Genomic DNA, 17,911 nt, shown 5'->3' on the forward strand with positions numbered 1-17,911 from the left:
CCTCAAACATTGTTAGTGATCCTCAGTGTACACTGCCTAACAATTGTGTAACTTACTAGTCATTCTGTTTGGTTACTGGTTATGCCAATAAGAGTAGACACATCAGTAAGTAAATACAACTCATCCAGGACTCTCAGAAGAACCTAGTGAGGTGGATTTTATCCAGTTGAACTAAAAAGTGATGAAAAATAATTGCAGTATTATAGTTAAAGGGTGTAAAGCCTCACTGAGCAAACCTTTATTGAGTACCTGCTATATTCCTGCCATTTTGCCTCACAATAGGGATATAAACTCTATGACCAGATATGAACTCTGTGCTTGAAGAATCACATATTAAAGGATACTAGTTTAAAGTAACATGATTTAGTGTAACCAATGATACAAGATTAAGAGGAACGTTAATACGAAAATCAGCAAGAATTTTCCGATGTATTAGACTATCAAAGGCAAGAGTCTGAAAATAGACACTCATGAAATCAGCTGATTTGAAGTCATCAACAATTGACTAAAAGCCTTAATTTTTTTCCTGTCATTATGCCTTCTTCACTGTGCATTGCTCTATGCAAGGTGAGCTGGTGTGTTATCTTCTGATATACAACATGCTTCTTTCTTTATATTTTATAGAGTCATGGTACCTTGAGACAGAAAGGGACTAGTCAAATCTCTTATTCTTGGATCATCTCCATAGCTTTTCTGCCATGTGATTATCCAGCTTCTATTAGAACACTTCTGCTTATAGGGAGCTCACTTCACTGTCTCTTGAGGGAACTCAGTTGATTTTAAATGGTTATTTTGACTGTATATCTGTTGCTCTGTAATTTCATATATTTTATACACACAAACATAAACATGCATATATATAATAAATTATCAGTTATGAAATTATTAGGTCAAAATATAAGTGAGGGTATAAATCCAGAAGTTATCTCTGATGAGCAAAGGACTGAAGCCAGTAAAATCAGTTTTACTGTAAGCACATTTGCACACTCGAGTTTTGAGCTTTGGTTTTCAAGACCTCAGAAACTCAAGAGATAGAAGATAAAGCCTAGTACTGACCAAGGAGGATAATCTTATAGGAGACCCTCCAGACACTAAGCTGACATCCCAGAGGCCCATATCTATGCTACATTGGTGAGTTGACTGCCCCTCTGACTGCTCTGTCCCCCCAACTCCCTGCCCCTGGCTGTCTGATGTGGAGCAGAGAAGAGGGCAGGTCCTCTCCCTCAAAGTTGAAACCACAAGCTAGTCCTCATGTAGATCTGTAGCCCAAATGACGTAACCTCAAGCTGTTGACTTAACGTGGCCCACTTTTGTACTCCCCATGCTGTGAGTGTGTGCAAAGCAAAGAAACCCCACCCTGGAGGAATATGCCGTCTTTCTAGATTTCAAAAAATTTCCTCAAATAAATTTCCAAGGAACATGGGCCAAATATCTAGATGCTGTCATTTATGACCATTTTCAGCTATTTAAAGAATAGTAATTCTGGCCTCTACATGGTCTTCAGGTCCCGCATCTATTTCTTACTTCTTACTATCCTGTCATTCCTCTTTCTGTTTTCCATTATGCTTTCAAAAACAAGATAGCAGATGGAATAAATACTTTGTTTATATTCGTGACCAGAGATGTAAGTGGAATTTTTGGACATTAGTTGTGGATAGCATGTTAGTGTAGTTATACCTGGATATTGGTCTATTCTCTGCAATTCTTTAGTAAATGTGCAGGAAAAGAACAATTTGATTACAATTTTTTTCCCAAAAATCTTTAGGTTATTATCTCTCAGTATGAAGAATGGGATTCTTAGTAATTACGAAAGCACCAAAGGATCTGCATTCTAATCAGTCCCTGGATGGATTTTGTGCCACTGAAAAATGAAAACAATACACAGTGCTACATTCAGCAGCATGTATGATTATCAGAAATGCATTGTCATTGCAGTGTTTCCGAAGACCACTTACAACATAGGAGCATTTTATTAGGTTCACAAACAGTAATACAATACTTTGTTTGATAATGTGTAGTAATATTTTTAAAAGGCAAGAGAGTGATGAACACAAAATTTAGCATGATGATTACCTTTAGGAGGGAAGGAGGGGGAAACATTCAATAGTTACTAAAGAAGAAGATATGTATATTCCTTCATTGTGAATACATATATATCTGCATATAGTATTTAGTACAACATATTGGAACAACCAAGAAGTATGCATTGGTGAAGAATGTAAATTAAAAGATTTTGCTTATGCTGTTTTAATCTGTTTTGTATATCTAAAGCCATAACTTGCCACAAATCATCTGTTTAGGTGCTCTAGCTTTTCAGCTATTGTTGAACATATTCTCTCACTGCAAACCTTTTCTTTCACCCTTGTCATTAAAAAAAAGAAGAAGAAAAGCAAAACAAAACAGAAGGAAATGTGATTTAATGGAGTTTAAAAGGGTAGAGGTATTTCTTCAGGTCAGTGACAGGACATTCACCTCCAGATCTGGAAAGATGAGTTCAAAAGCAAGCAGTGACTTACCTCATAATGAATTAATTGTGTGCCTGAACTATGATCCAAAAGGCCAGGTGGGCAGACCTTTATGCACTGATGGGTAGCCTCTCTGTGGCCCAGAACAAAAAATGCAACCCTGATGGCTAACATGTGGTTTTCTGCTGTATTGCATTTACAGAGATCTGTAGTGTAATTCATTCTTGATAGGTGAGGAGACAGCAGAATTTAGACTAAGACTGTCAGCAAATTAATATCCTAGCTTTGTAGCACTAAATGTTTCTACCCAAACTGGATAAAGTGGGGGGGGGGAATGCTCAGCTATACTTGAGTAATCATCATTTAGAATTTAGGATGATTTTTACAGATGTCTCTAAAGATTAATAGTAGTATGGGATTTCATAGCAACAAATACTTTGGGTGTATGAATTATTTACGTAACATATTGCACTCTAAAAAATGGTTACATACTTTACCATTTACAAAACAGGCTTATTCTACTATTTTTCCTTAAGCAACACTAGTGAGTTTTTATATGTAAATGGTGTATATTTGAATGAAGTCTTCATTTCATGGTCTGTAAGTAGAAAAGCATGTTACTGAATTCTTTCAGAGCCCATGTAAATGAATGGGATTTTATCCCAATGTGATGGTTCAGAAGTAGGAAAGTCAGGCTGTATCTAAAGATCTTGAGTCCTAGATGAAAACAAAATTTTCTGTCTTGTAATTCACATGTCCTGCCTAATTTAGATAAACGGAAGACAGAATTAGGAGGAGAATTTACTCATAAGTTGAGGTTCAGGAAATAGCACATTGTGGTGGAATGTATGGGTGTTCCATTCAGAAGACTAGGCATGAACCTGGCTCCAAAACCGGGTACTTTGTCATCATTGGTCAAGTTGCCAGACTTCTCCTGACCCTCAGATTCCTGATCTAGCAGAAGATAGTATCATAATACCTACACCAGCAGCTTTGTTTTAAGAAATCAGTGTTTGGAAGGCAGGTGGTAAATTGTGATGCTCAGAAAAAAGTTCATTTTTTGTTATTATTATCAACACTGATTCCTGGTAGGGAAAACTCATTAGCATGTTTGTCTTCAAGCCAGCAGCTCTCATGTGAGAGTGAGTCTCCATCTGCTTTGACCACTTCTGTTCCATTTCTTCTATTTCCTACATATGCTCAGTCCCAGAATTCAGATTGTTGGAGCTACTTGCTTTACTCATTTGTAAACTTGGTTGGGGAGCTGAAACCTCAGGAGTTTCTATTTCCAACTCCAGTCAAAGATGTCTTTACCTATCTAGTTACTTTATTGTTAATACTGTGGGCCTGTGGGTTCAAATATGTTTCCATGGATATCAACACTATTACTTTAGATTCAGTAGATTTATTTGATAGCTATTTTAACGGTAGCCAAGCTGCTGGTTTATTTCTAGTTGAACATTAGTGGCTGTCTCCACTATGCTATTTTTTAAATAATTTTTCCAGCAGATACAAATGCTTTTAAAAAAATGATTCTAATACTCTAAAATCATCTGTAATGTCACTTGTTTTGCCCCAATCTCACATGACTCATCTGCCTGTTGTTTCATAATAGTTGTTGTGACATTTGCTGTAAATGTTATGCTCCCTTCTGAGTGGGTGTAGAGCTGTGGTTTTAGATAGCAGCAACTAAAACATGTTCCCTACCCCCTATCTCAGGAAAAGGAGGTTGCCATGACAAAATAATAATTTACTAGGAATAACGTATAAGTCAATATTTTAAAGCAAGATCTTTAACAAAACATCAGTGCCTTTCAAATGTTAAACTCTGTCAAATTATTTTTTCTTTTCCTTTTTTGTTTTTTTGGTCTCACAATATGTCTTACTATTTTATAGTAACACCTTCTTGGGTGTCCAGTAAAATGAAAACTGGAGAGATTTCTGCTGCCTCAAGAATTTTTTTAATTACATGGAGATTTTTTCTATGAGCTAGTTGAAGGAAGACTAGAATATATAATCTTGAAAAATCCTGAAAACTGTAGTAAAATATTATATTATTAAGATTTTTCTTTTTTAAAATGTGGCTATATTCTTTTCAGATAGCCTGGATTCAGGGACTTGGGACCCTGTAAAGCCAAAGCTGACTTGACACTTCTAAGCATGTCTTCCTGTATTCCATTCTAGTAGACACACGTTACCTGATAGAGATGGGCAGAGGTATTTCAGTCTCAGGCTGAAGGTTCTGAAGTCCTGGGAAGGTGGATGCTGGCCAGAGTTACAAGCCCGAGAGTGGGAGAGCTCAAGTATAAGACACTTAGTCCAGACTTTATTTCACAAGTCCAGGCTGCTCCTCATGAAAATTGTGTGTGTGTGTATATATACATATATATTTTTTTCTTTTTCTGATTCTCATGCATACCGTAGATAATTTGGAACATACAGTAAACTGAAAATTCTATATCCTTATATTCTGGGGGAGTCTTAAAATGTGAGTGATTATTGGCTGCGCATGGGGGCTTGCATCTATAATCCCAGTACTTTGGGAAGCTGAGGTGGGAGAATAACTTGAGGCCTGGAGTTTAAGAGCAGCCTGGGCAACATAGAAAGACTCTCTCCGGGGTGGGGGAACATTAGTTGGAAGCTTGAGCCCAAGAGTTGGTTATAGTGGGTCTTGATCGCACCACTACAATCCAACCTGGGTGACAGAGCAAGATCTTGTCTATTTTTTTTAAAAAGGAAAATAGGTAATTATTTATATGACTAGTATAACTAGAATCTGTCAAAGGCTATCGTTGACTTTTTTTGTCTTCTTAAGAGTAAGAAAAATATCTTCTTTTAGTCCTTCCTCCCCTCTCTGTCCCTCCCTTCTCTCCTTCCTCCCTTTCTATATCCTTTCCCCTCTTTCATTTTCCTTGCCCCCATAGGCAGTCATTCTCTCCTGTTTTTGATTATATGCATTTTTGTTATATGTATTTTTTGCTTTGCATTCATGAGCTTTAATGGGATATAAATGGCCCAATGTTATCTGTGTCATTCCATTTTCTTGCATTTATCACTAAGCATGTGTTTTTAGATCCAGACACCATGTCTTTATGGATACAGAAATCTAATGGTATGCTTTTAATCACCATAAAAATCCATGGTGGGTGTTGCTGCATACTGATTCCTGAGGTAGATGTCCTGGTGTTCTTCAGTATATACCATGGCCCATCATCCTACAGCTTAATGAAAGAATTTCTTGAAGTTAGAATTCCCAGCAAAGCAATCACTGGTCATGGTAAACAGTAAAATTATTTTGCTTTAAAGTTCAACAGCATTGCTGTACTAATCTACTGTCCAACAAGCAATATGTGTGAGGCTTTAGCTTTCTAAATCCCTGTAACATTTGACTTTGTCCATTTTTTCTAATTTTAGCCAGTGTCTCTTTTGGAACAGATTCTTTTAATTGACATTAATGCTTAATTTCAATTCCACATAAATAGCTCTATTGAGAGACATAATGTTTGAGTCTACTGTTTGGTATTCATTTGAATTACAAATATTATCTATGAGATCTCCTTCCCATTGATATAACAGGAGAGAAATTAAATAAGATGTAGCAGAGCCTTAGTAAAATGTGAGTGGGCCACTCCTACCCCAGTACCTGGCCCATTTCATATCTGTTGTCCTAACATAATGCTCCTTCTGGTGAAATGCCATTTATTCATCAAAGCCTGGTTTAAAATTGACCCTCTTTTCTTAGCCATTGAAGTATTTTAACCCTACTCTAATTAAAGTAATTATCACAAGTCAAAGAGTTAGTTCTCTACTTTCCTGTGCACCTAACTACCATGTGAATTAGTGTGTTATAGAACATCTTTATATACCTAGCACTCAACACCATTAATCTAACACAGAGAAGTTACTCATTAATTGTTTTGTGAAGGTTTAACAATACACATTCTTACATTTACTATTTTCATTTTATCTAACCACAATAAAATTTTTTGGTTCTGAAAAATTTTCAGATTAAAACCATCTTTCTCATGTACTCAACTGTGAAGTATTGGCATCTTAGCATAGCACTGATTTAAGGACTGACCCAGATTCAAAACTGCTTCTTGGAAGAATCCTGGCTTTGCCTGAAAACACTTGTGAGCTCACTGCAGTGCTAAGGTGGGATGGTCTTCCAGCCTTGCGAGAAGTCAGGATCTTTCATTGTCTCAGGGGAATGGTACCCCTCAAAATCTGTTATTCTGACTTTCAAGTGTGTCTCTACTCAGCAGTGTAGACTATGGCTCCAGGTCTTATTAAGAGATAAATGTGGAACAGATAGATGGCTCCTATCAAAAAGCATAGTTGAGGAAAGCTATATTTAGAGAAAATAATTTGAGGGAAATAGTTTTTCAATTCTCTGAAGTCATTCTAGACTTTGATAGTCTACAAAGATGCTGTGCCTCTTTCCTTATTTGTAATCTAAGGAGATAAACTAAGCAAGGTCTGGGTCCCTAAAATTTCTATGAGATGATATACTGATTAGAGTCTTTGGGAAGAACCAACTATGGCTAGCAGATGTGGAGGACACAGAACCTTCCTTGCTTCATTAAGAATTGTCTCCATAAAGTTTATTTGGGCAATGATAGAGTTACTCTTCATCTACGTAATGTCTTGAAGATTTATAAAGTCACCGGGGCTTTTTTCTCATGCCCAAGTCCCCTGACTACCAGTTGCACTCCTTTATTTCTCTCTTGAGCCTCAGAGCCTGTGTTTGCTGCTGCTTCTCCAAACACAGCAATTCTCTCTACTTCTCTGTGGTTCCCCTGTCCTCCCACAGTGGCTGCAGAGTCGTACTCCCTGTAGCAGCAACTGTCAACAAATCTCATAGCCTTGGTCAGTTTAAAGGTTTTGTTGCTGGTCCCACACAGAAACAGAATTGGGGAAATGACTCAGTTTCATCATCAACAGCATGAGCATAATGGTAGCTTGAGAGTACCTGTGAACAACAGGTTAACCTCCAACAATTCCTGGCCCAGGGCTTGGCACATGGTAGGTGCTGAATATCAGTACACTGCCGGAGGAAATGGAGCCACTCAACTTTTACAGGAAACTGCAGGGATCTGCAATCCCAGAGTAAGACTGTCCCCAAATCTCTTTGCTTTAGTCAAAGCCAGTGTGAACAGCCAGTGTGCTGCTGCTTCCCATACATCTGAGAAGATATCTATTTCTCATTTAAGTTTAAGTCTGCTTCCTGTGATGAGGTAGGAAGATTTCACAGAAATTATCTCTGGGAAACAGAAAACTCTTTTGTGAGGTCCATGGTATTTTTTGTGCCATTCCCCCAGTCGACGTCAAATCCCCTAGTCCATATCTCAGTGCTTTGAGCAGATACAACCTTGAATGAATATTATACACTATTTAAAGTGCTTATTTTTCCACAGTTATTTTCTTTTCAATGAATACAGATAAGTGAATAAAATATCCTTTTATTTCAAATTACGATTTACTGCCAGTAAACTAGTTAAAATATTTTTATTTCCTTTTATGTTCTTTTTGTTCTTGTTCAGGTATGATTTCTATACTTAAAATTTTTGTGAAAAGCTATTATTTTTATGAGCAAAACAGTAGCTTGCCTTTTTGTTTATAGTAAGTATGCAACTTTGATAGCTCACAAAATAAAACTGCAACCCCACACATTGTAATTTTAAAATCTTTCCCAACAATCTTCATGCTATGTCACTTAGACAACTAATTTTTTAAAGGGCTGCATATAAAGTCAATGTAATGTTACTGCTTACAACGTACCTCTTGATTTTCATGCACAGATATATGACATGCTCCTTTAAAAAGTAACAAAATCTGAACTAGCTTTGAGTTCTAAGTTGCTATGAGAAAACTCCACATTTAACCCTCTGCTCTTATTATGTTAAGACTAGGACTCATCTCCAAACAAAGGTATGATTGAAATGATGTTTTAGAATAACATCCTGTGTTTTGGTGATGCATCACTCTTCAGTGACATTCTGAGGTTGCATTGTATTAGCACATGATATTTTCCCCAGTTAATTGATATCCCAGGTTTGTCCAGGGGAAAATCTACAGCTCCCCCAAACATGCTTGACAAGTTATTATATTTACTTTAGTCAAAGCCCGTGTGTGCAATATCCCTCTTGGAGGTGGTCTATTATTGGAGTCCCATATGCTTTTTGTTTGGGAAGAAAGCAGTCACTGTGTCATACTGTTACATGGAGTATTCTTTTTCAGGGATGTTGTTCCCTTGGGGACCATATCAGGCCAGAGTTCCTTAGTCTAATAAGACCTTTGTAACTCTTATTGTATAAAAGTTCTGGGAGGGAAGCAAGAGTTAAACAGAAAATGTAATTCAACCAACCATATTAGGCCACATGTGGGAAAACATGACTCTTAGTAATGGATTAAAAGAAGGCATTTGTTGTAAAAAGCATAGCGATGCCAAAATGTTCAGAATATTTAAGTGTAAATGAAGGCTATTGTGGCATAAGACTCATAACATTTTAACATTTAACATTAGTTTCTGAATATGAATGATCTAAAAATATGCCACACACAATTGTCTGTTCATAAATGTTTATAGTAAAAAAAATGTCATTACTATGGAAGCCCTATATGGTGATATTTAAGATTTTTCTTTTGTCAGTTTCCCCATCAATAAAATGACATTAAATGAAGAAACAGATGAAGATAATGACTATGGTGGCATTATATACATTTTTTTTCCACTCAGTAATACAAAAGAAGTAGACACATTAATCAGAATTATCCAATTTTATCATTGTACTTTATCAACAAATGACAAATATGCTGACTGTATTTCATATAGCCGGAATTTTATAAATGAATTTGCAAAAAATGTACATAGATGCCCTTTATTCAGATTTATAACTGTTTGAGGAGGAAATATTTAAATTTTACATTATAACTTTTGGATACAGAAGTCATAAAATAAATACTTAAAATCATTACTTATGATAAGACCCATTTTCTGAAATGTGAACATTTTACAGTAAAATTTGTCATACTGTGATATTTTAAAATTCTTTTTTTTTTTTTTTAAACAGCAAATGGTTTCACAGCAACGCATTTTAATTCATGAAGATTCCATGAACCTGCTAAGTCTTTATACCTCTCCTTCTTTGCCCAACATTACCTTGGGGCTTCCTGCAGTGCCATCCCAGCTCAATGTAAGTCATTGCACAGCATCAGCCTAAATAGACCCAAGCAATATCTTTTCGTAGGGAACCCTCTTTCATTTTTCCATATATTTATACTTTAAAAAAACCTGGTAGAGCCAGCATCTCCTTCATTGTTTGCTATTTGCTCTGTTATTCAAAGACATTCCATTTAATTTCAAACCAGAATTATCCTTGTTCACATAATCATTTATAAAAAATAATAACATTTGTATGGTTTGTAGCTTTAAAGAAAAGCACTCTCTAGATATATTATTTTAATAACTCCACACAGACATCCTGTGAAACAGAGACTACAGCCCACGTTTTTACAGAAGGAAAAGCTGAGACTTGGAGAGTTTCAAAGCACAAGATCACAGAGCCAGTTAGTGGCAGACCTGGAACACAAGCCAGGGTAGTGCTGAGAGGTACAGCTTCGAAAGCACAGCAGCATATGTTTAGATAATTTATTTTGTGAATGACTTTATTTTGGGAATCTAAGTTACTGACTCTGTGGTGCTGAAGAATATGTATCTGGAAAAACTCTCTAAGAAAAGTATTAAACCATTCCCATTAGATTCAAAGTGAATCTATTAGGTTAAAAGTACTGACAACTGAAATAGGCTCTTTTGGGAAGAAAGCAGTCACTGTATCATACTGTTAAATGGAGGCCTAGCAGTGATTCCTTGTCCTGGCCACTTTGCCTTAGAATTTCCTAGTATTCAGCAGAGAAAATGGAATACTAGAGATATCTTTGCCAAAGCAGTGCTAAACTTGAAATTTTATTGTCATACTAGCAGAAGACAGCAATAATTACATTATTCATATTCACTAAACAGTATCAGTTTTAGTTGTAAAAAATAAGTGGGCCTTATCCAGAATAATTCATCTCTAAAATGTTAGTTAATTAAATTGTATGTACACAGGGGTCATATGATACATGAGGTTTAAAGAGAAATTTATGCTAACCCTTATCACTAATTTTGCCAGTCTTTACCTTCAAGTCTTCCACTGAGTCAAATGTGTCAAATTCACATGTATGTTCAATACATAATTTCAATACATATTTTAAAATCAACCTAAGAGCTATCTTATAATATCTGATATTCAATAGACAATAATGTCATTTTCTGTGGTACTGTGTTCTTATACCAGTAAGGATAAAACAAAATTTGGATGTTGTCTTATATCTGGGGATTATACAAGAAAGCATTGAAAATACTGAATTCAACTATGCTCTTAAAATTCTACATGAAACATTTGTAAATGAAATGAAAAACAAAAGGGAATTAGGAATGAAACTAAAAATAAACATTCATGGATAATATTTCACAGTTATCACTAATTAAAAATTATTTTCTTTCCATTTCTATTTCCTAACTCTTCTAATGATAAGTAAATACCAACTCAAAAACTTCTTATGACACATCAATAGGCATTTTATTTTTACTTATTTTTATATGTTCTAAGCCACTCCTCTCAATAACTCACACATGTACCACTTTTAATGTGGTCAGGGAAAATTTTTTTCCCAAAGGACCAAGTACTAAAGCCAGACCATTTAATATTTCAAAGGTAATACGATTTGGTACCACTGGATGGATAAACCAATGTGGTTTGGATTAAAGTTTCATTTTTCCTTGCTTCCATTTTGGTGTGGATGAGGACATCATAATTAATTTTTCAAGTTTAGCATTGCGTTGCCAAAGGGATCTCTAGTATTCCATTTCTCCACTGAATACTGGGAAATTTTAAGGAAAAGTGGCCAGGACAAGGAATCACCTCTAGATTAAACATTGCATTGACTTGCTCTGTGACTCAGACAAACCACTTACCTCTTTGTCCTTCAATTTCTCCATCGCTGAAAATTACTTTGCCTCCCCTGGTGTACAGCAATTTTGAAAGATGAAACATGAGTTTTGAAAAGAAACATGCCACATAATTTTGAGGTATTAGAGTCCTGCTTTTATAATAGCAAAATGACCACCATTCATTAAATTCTTTGAATAGGATAATTCATTATTGCTATTGACGGTATAATTGTTATTGCCTTATTACTGTGTTATTATACATTTCAAGTACTTAATAGCATTTTTATTTGATATCTTATTTCACTTGTAGTTTATTATACAAAATATCTGCAGTGTCATTTTCAATATTTAGAGATTTGGCAATCTGTTATGAATTAATATAAAATGTTTAAATCAAATTTCTGCATATCTTTACCTCCTTTCATTGAGTTATTTTAAGAATTTAATTTAAAAAATTAAACATTGGATACTTAATAGCTCTGTGAAATTATTAGAAGACATGTAGAGAAAGGGTGATTTGTTTCTTTCCCTTGCAACTCCAAAATTACATTACATCTTATCTCCAGCTCCTTAATCCCCATGATACAGTCTTTGAGTAAATTTTACCTCTCCGGGATGCCTTTAACGTAAACAGTGTATATTAAAAGACTTTAGAAATGTACCTTCCACTTAATAAGCAGTTTTTTAAGTTGACATATAAAATGTACATATATTTGTGGTTTACAACATGATGATTTGATATATATACATATTGTGGAGTGACTTAAGCTGATTAACATATGCATTGTCTTACATACTTACTTTTTATGGTGAGAACACTCAATCTATTCTCTGAGAAATTTTCACATGTACAATATATTGTTATTTGTAGTCATCATCATGTACAATATATCTGTTGAATTTATTCTTTTCATCTAAAATTTTGTGTGTAGCATCACTTTTGATTTTAATTAAAAGAAACTTTTTATATTCAATACAATGACAATATTAAATTGTCTTCGGTGCTCCAACCCTATTTTTATTCCTTCTTTTTTGAATTGAGTTAGTTTAAAAGGTCCATTTTCCCTGCTCAGTCATTGGGTAAGATGGGGTTTTTGTTCTGGGAAGCTACAGCATAGGAAACTTGTCTAAGATATAGAGACCCAGTGACCCACATGGATGAAAGAGTATTTAACATCTTTGTTATTTCTCAACACAGGCTTCGAATTCACTCAAAGAAAAGCAGAAGTGTGACACGCAGACGCTTAGGCAAGGTGTTGCTCTGCCTGGGCAGTATGGGGGCAGCATCCCGGCATCTTCCAGCCACCCTCACGTCACTTTAGAGGGAAAGCCACCCAACAGCAGCCACCAGGCTCTCCTGCAGCATTTATTATTGAAAGAACAAATGCGACAGCAAAAGCTTCTTGTGGCTGGTAATTCATTATGGCACCGTTTGCAGGTCATTTTAGGGTTTTATTTTGTTAGTGGTCCAGAATATTGTCTCTTTTACTTAAGACCCTGATAGGAATCCACAGTCTTACACAAAAGCCTCCATGATACCTGGTACTGTGGGAAAGGCTGTCATCTTTATTTATTCCTTTAGATCTAGTTGGGGTAGGAGGACGCACCTTATTTCACCATTATTCATAGCAGACTAGATTATGGTGAGTCATACAGTCAGATGTGCACCTGTCCAGTGCCTTGACATTTCTGTCTTCCCACTCTTGTCCTATTCTTCTAATGTTTGCCTGGTAGCATCACTACTTCACTAATTTTCTTATGGTTTATACTATGTATCTATTTTCTTTGGCTTCTTATCTTTTCTTAGAATTGTGTGTGTGCTGTGTGTGTATACACACACATATGCATATATATATGGTTTTTTTCAGGTGGAGTTCCCTTACATCCTCAGTCTCCCTTGGCAACTAAAGAGAGAATTTCACCTGGCATTAGAGGTACACACAAATTGCCCCGTCACAGACCTCTGAACCGAACCCAGTCTGCACCTTTGCCTCAGAGTACGTTGGCTCAGCTTGTCATTCAACAGCAACACCAGCAATTCTTGGAGAAGCAGAAGCAATACCAGCAGCAGATCCACATGAACAAAGTAAGCCTCCAAGCCAAGTCAAAATGTACTAGCCACCAGTTTGGATATTGGGGATCGCTTTAGTGATATGGGTATATAAGAGGAATGCTGATGGGAATCACAGCAAAAAGGATGTGATCATCCTAAGCCTGCTTTCTGGGTTCAGGGACACCATCACAATGTCAGTGTTTTAACTACCATTATGTTCATGAGACATGTGTAGCAAAATTGATATGATAGATTAGTAAGATCTTTAAGATCAGGTATCTCTTATGGTATACAAGCCCATATATATATATATGTGGAGCCTCATTTTTTATTGTTGCAGAAAATGTTTGCGGCAGACTTGAATGTGGTGTGTTGACATGTCAAAAAGTTTTTACAGGTGATGGCAGATAGGCCAAGGTTAGCCAGTAAGGCACTTCTCAGCAACTTGTATACTTCTATGTTACATTTGTTTTTGCATATGTCCCACTTCATTCCAATAAGCCTTTGGAGTAGTTTCTCAGAAACTTGTGATCATTTCTTCCTGGAAGCTAAAATGGACAGATACTGACTGCATCCTTAGGAGCTCTCCTGCTGAGGCAACTATAAAGCAACAGTGATTGCAGTGCAATATCAGACAGGCCAGTAAAGCATTTTCTATGAATTCGTAAGCAAAGTGATATTAAAGAACCTGGTCTGGACAGTTTCTCCAGTATTATTTGCTGTGGTAGGCTTAAAAAAGCACCATCTTCTCATTTCTGGAAAATGGCTGGAAAATATTAAGGTCCTGAGTATTAAGATTCTATTCCCTTGCCTTTGTGCTATATCATCTACAAGTATGTTCCAGAGGCATGAGAGGCATTATATTGCAAATTCATACTTTGTTTACTGATAAATGCATAGCTAAAACCTGGCTTAGTAATCACTTTGTTGTACTATGATTAGGAAACAAACAAAACGAAGTAAACTCTCATGGGCAGATGCCTAATATCTTTCTAATGGCAGTAGGGGAAAAGGGTATTTACCATGTGCTGGTTTTAATTACAAGTGTTGCTGGATTTTTTCTCTTCTTTTAGCCTCCATCATAACAAGGGCAGAGACATGAATGAAGCATGGGTTGAACACCATGCTTCTGAACAGAAGTTCTTCCAGCCTAGTCCTTTGCTACTTTCAAAGTAGCAAAAGTATGTGTGGAATGGGGGTGCTGGAGATAGGGTGGTGGCTGGCAGCAGCAACTCTCTCTCTAACCTTGTACTATACATTGCAGACTCTTTCTGTGTCATTAGATTATGCCTATTTTATTGCTGTAGCACTTCGCTAAATTTATTAAATTATTTCATTATCAAATTATTTTATATAAAATCAGGGTCATCAGGATAGAGCGAACTTCCTTCTCTAATGGCAAAATACTTATTGACTTGTATGTGACTCTGCATATGTTTTCCATATTATGATAGAATCATGTTTGTTTTTTTGTGGTCTTTCAGCACAACTTAAAATTATTAAGTATACTTGAAAAATTGTCCAGTATTTAGTGCAAGAAATGTAGGTGGGAGGGAAGATTAGAGATCTTACTTTTTGCCTTATATTATTTTGATCTAGAATTAGGTTTATAAAACTAGTATTAGATAGTAGATATACTTTGCTGCTACACTTGATTCTATTTTTTAGAAACACATGAATGTATATATTCTACTATGGGTAAAGTAGGTAAATTGTTCCCTTTGATATTGTGATCTACAGATGGTTTCTATGAATACCTTTAAGAATATTTTGGAATACATTTTTTTTTATTAACCAATTGCCACTGTTTCAGATTCAGATGGTATGCTAATATCAGAGTCTTTCCTTTTCAATATCAAACCTGAGATTTTGACAGGCAGATGCTAACCTCAGTCACACTGGATAAAACTCAGATGAAAAGCAGGCATTTGCATCTTAGCAATGAGAAAAGCAAGTCTTATCAGAGACCTTTTCCCATGTGGAGCTGATTCCTTAGAATCTGTTAAGAATTCTTCCCAAAATTAGAAACAAACCTATACGTTTAGGTACATGTTTGTACAGTGGTTTGATTATTAAATCTTGTCTTAATTAGGTAAAATGAAGACCAGAAAACTTCAAAGTCCAAAGCTGATCTTTATATGTTAACCTCTCTCAGCTTGGGTGTTTAGATGACTCAAGCAGGTCGCCAGTTGGCTTTTCTCCAAGTATGTATTCCATATGTTTAATCAAGTTGGCATATGCACATTGGGTATTCTCCAGATTTTGAAAATATTTTACCTGCTCTCTGTTGTCTAAGGGGACAGAGAGGAAGCTTATTAAAGAAAATACCAAACCCATGTCCTATTCTGAAGTATTCACAATAGAACCCTCAAGAAGTGAATGGCTAGTGTTCACCTGCATCCATGAGGTGACAAGGATATTTATTTCACATTGGGTCAGATTTATAACTTGGATGCCCAAAGCTAACATGTTTCTGTATAATATATTGTTACATATTTGATTTAATCATTTAGAATGCCCATTAGTAAGAAATCATCACAGAAACTTTGTCATTTTTCCCCATTTCCGTGTTAGAACCTTTATGTAATCCATTCAAACAAGTGATGGTCCTTACTCTTGCGATACTTATAGCAGGAAATAAAGATACACATGAAGATGTAGAAGTACAAATGACTTAAATATGTCTTTTACTTTTATTTCCTTTTTATGGTTCTTTTTTGAGGAATTTAGAGAAACAAATGGAGTGGGAACCTGTGTCAGATTAAATATGATGGGCTTCCTGGTATAAAATTTGTAGTAATGTTTGAATTGCTAATAATCTTCAAAAGAATTAGAAGCAAAGCTGTAGTTTTAGGGGCACAGGTGATGCAGTGATTAACTTACTTTGAAAGAATTTTTCGTATCTTGTATTATTTTAGTGTGTTTATAAAATATTCATGTTCAGTATAACTAAACAGTGTAATTGTTTTCATACAAAATAATTTACCTGTTGCCTTATACTTTAATGTCATATTTGGGATATTTGTAGGATATTGTATGTTCTAAGATTATTTGCCTCGTATAGTTATGGTGTAAGTGCTCAAAGGCTTAGCAGAAACATCCCTGGAAACAAACAAACAAACAAAAAACAGTAAATAATGGGGAAGTCAGAAAGGAGAGTGCTAGGCTGGAGAGGAAACCCAATCAAAATGATTTATTTCTGCTCATGAGTTTGAATATTCTATTTTTCATGAAAGTGTTTTGAGGAGTATAATTATAACAAAATCAGGGCTTACAACATACGTTCTTTTCTGAGATTTTAAAAATCAGAAATGCATTAAAGAATTTCTGTTGCTCATGTATGGTATTAATTATTTTTGTGCAATGGTGTCACTGCACATTCATTTATGTCATTTTTCCCCAATACCATGAAGAACCTTTTAAAAAAATCAAGTTTCTTTATACAAGCATCAAGAGAAGACTGCTGCTTTTGGCAGTACACCTTCTTTTTCTCATTGGAGAAAAAAGTTTCTAAGGCAGAACTTCCCTCAAATACAAAATAGCAAACAAAAAGTAATAAGGTATTGGCAGTTTTCTCCTGAGCCCATTTCAAGTTTAAATATTACCCCAGGATTTTTTTTTTTTTCTGGTAAAATAAAACTGTGATTGATTAAAACAGAATACATAACAGTTGTTTAGACATATTGATGATTTTTCAGAAGTATCCTAACTCTCCCTAAAAAATAAAAGGGCAAATCTCTAGTCACTTCACTGTTTGAAGGATATACAGAAATTTTTCAAAATCTCTCCGGGCATTTTTGTTGTAAGGTAATTTGACATAGATCTCTGCCATGCCCCATCTATCTCCTTGACAATATTATTCCCTATTTATCTGTTATAATATTAATAAAATAGCACCGATTCATGCCTAACAGTTTCTATTTTAGGAATATTAATAGCTTTATTAATGTCTATGTTTTTCATATTCATTCCATTAAATCCACAAGAACAGAAATTTTAAGAAAATTCGTACATTGTTAATGAATTATTAATCTATGTATGGATGCATTAAACAAATCATCAAATGTTTGGGCAGACACAGTTTTAAGACTAACAAAATGACCTTCAGTGTCCTCATGGAGCTTATAGGATGGGGAGCAGGGAGTGAATTATTCAAACAAACAGTAATACAGTGTGTTAAGTATTAAGAAACAAGACATGAGGAAGAAAACTGCTGACTTTAAGAAAATAAAACTTAGTTTAGTTACTTCTCTGAATTATTCTTATTATATCTCACTCCCTTTATTTTTCTTTCTTGCTTGCCTTTTCTCTTTCTTATATGCTCTGTGATAAATACCTTATGCATTCCTATGACTGGCTATCAGCCAACACTTTTTTAAAAACTCATATAAATCATGA

At 35.4% G+C, this 17,911-nt stretch overlaps 1 protein-coding gene across 34 annotated transcripts in view; it reads left to right on the forward strand.

The window, feature by feature from the left end:
* HDAC9 (histone deacetylase 9) overlaps nt 1-17,911 on the forward strand; it is a 1,049,458-nt gene that overhangs the window by 556,981 nt on the left and 474,566 nt on the right. For all 34 annotated transcript variants that reach the window (XR_012512159.1, XM_074379585.1, XM_074379592.1 and 31 more), the window contains 3 exons: nt 9,539-9,661; nt 12,659-12,872; nt 13,329-13,546. Coding sequence is in view for 33 of the 34 variants with exons in the window: in XM_074379585.1 (XP_074235686.1) it covers nt 9,539-9,661; nt 12,659-12,872; nt 13,329-13,546 (555 nt within the window). In the remaining variant the exon portion in view is untranslated. The remainder of the gene's footprint in view (nt 1-9,538; nt 9,662-12,658; nt 12,873-13,328; nt 13,547-17,911) is intronic.

The sequence above is a fragment of the Saimiri boliviensis genome, chromosome 10 (assembly GCF_048565385.1).
Source record: "Saimiri boliviensis isolate mSaiBol1 chromosome 10, mSaiBol1.pri, whole genome shotgun sequence".
Taxonomy (NCBI): Eukaryota; Metazoa; Chordata; class Mammalia; order Primates; family Cebidae; genus Saimiri; species Saimiri boliviensis.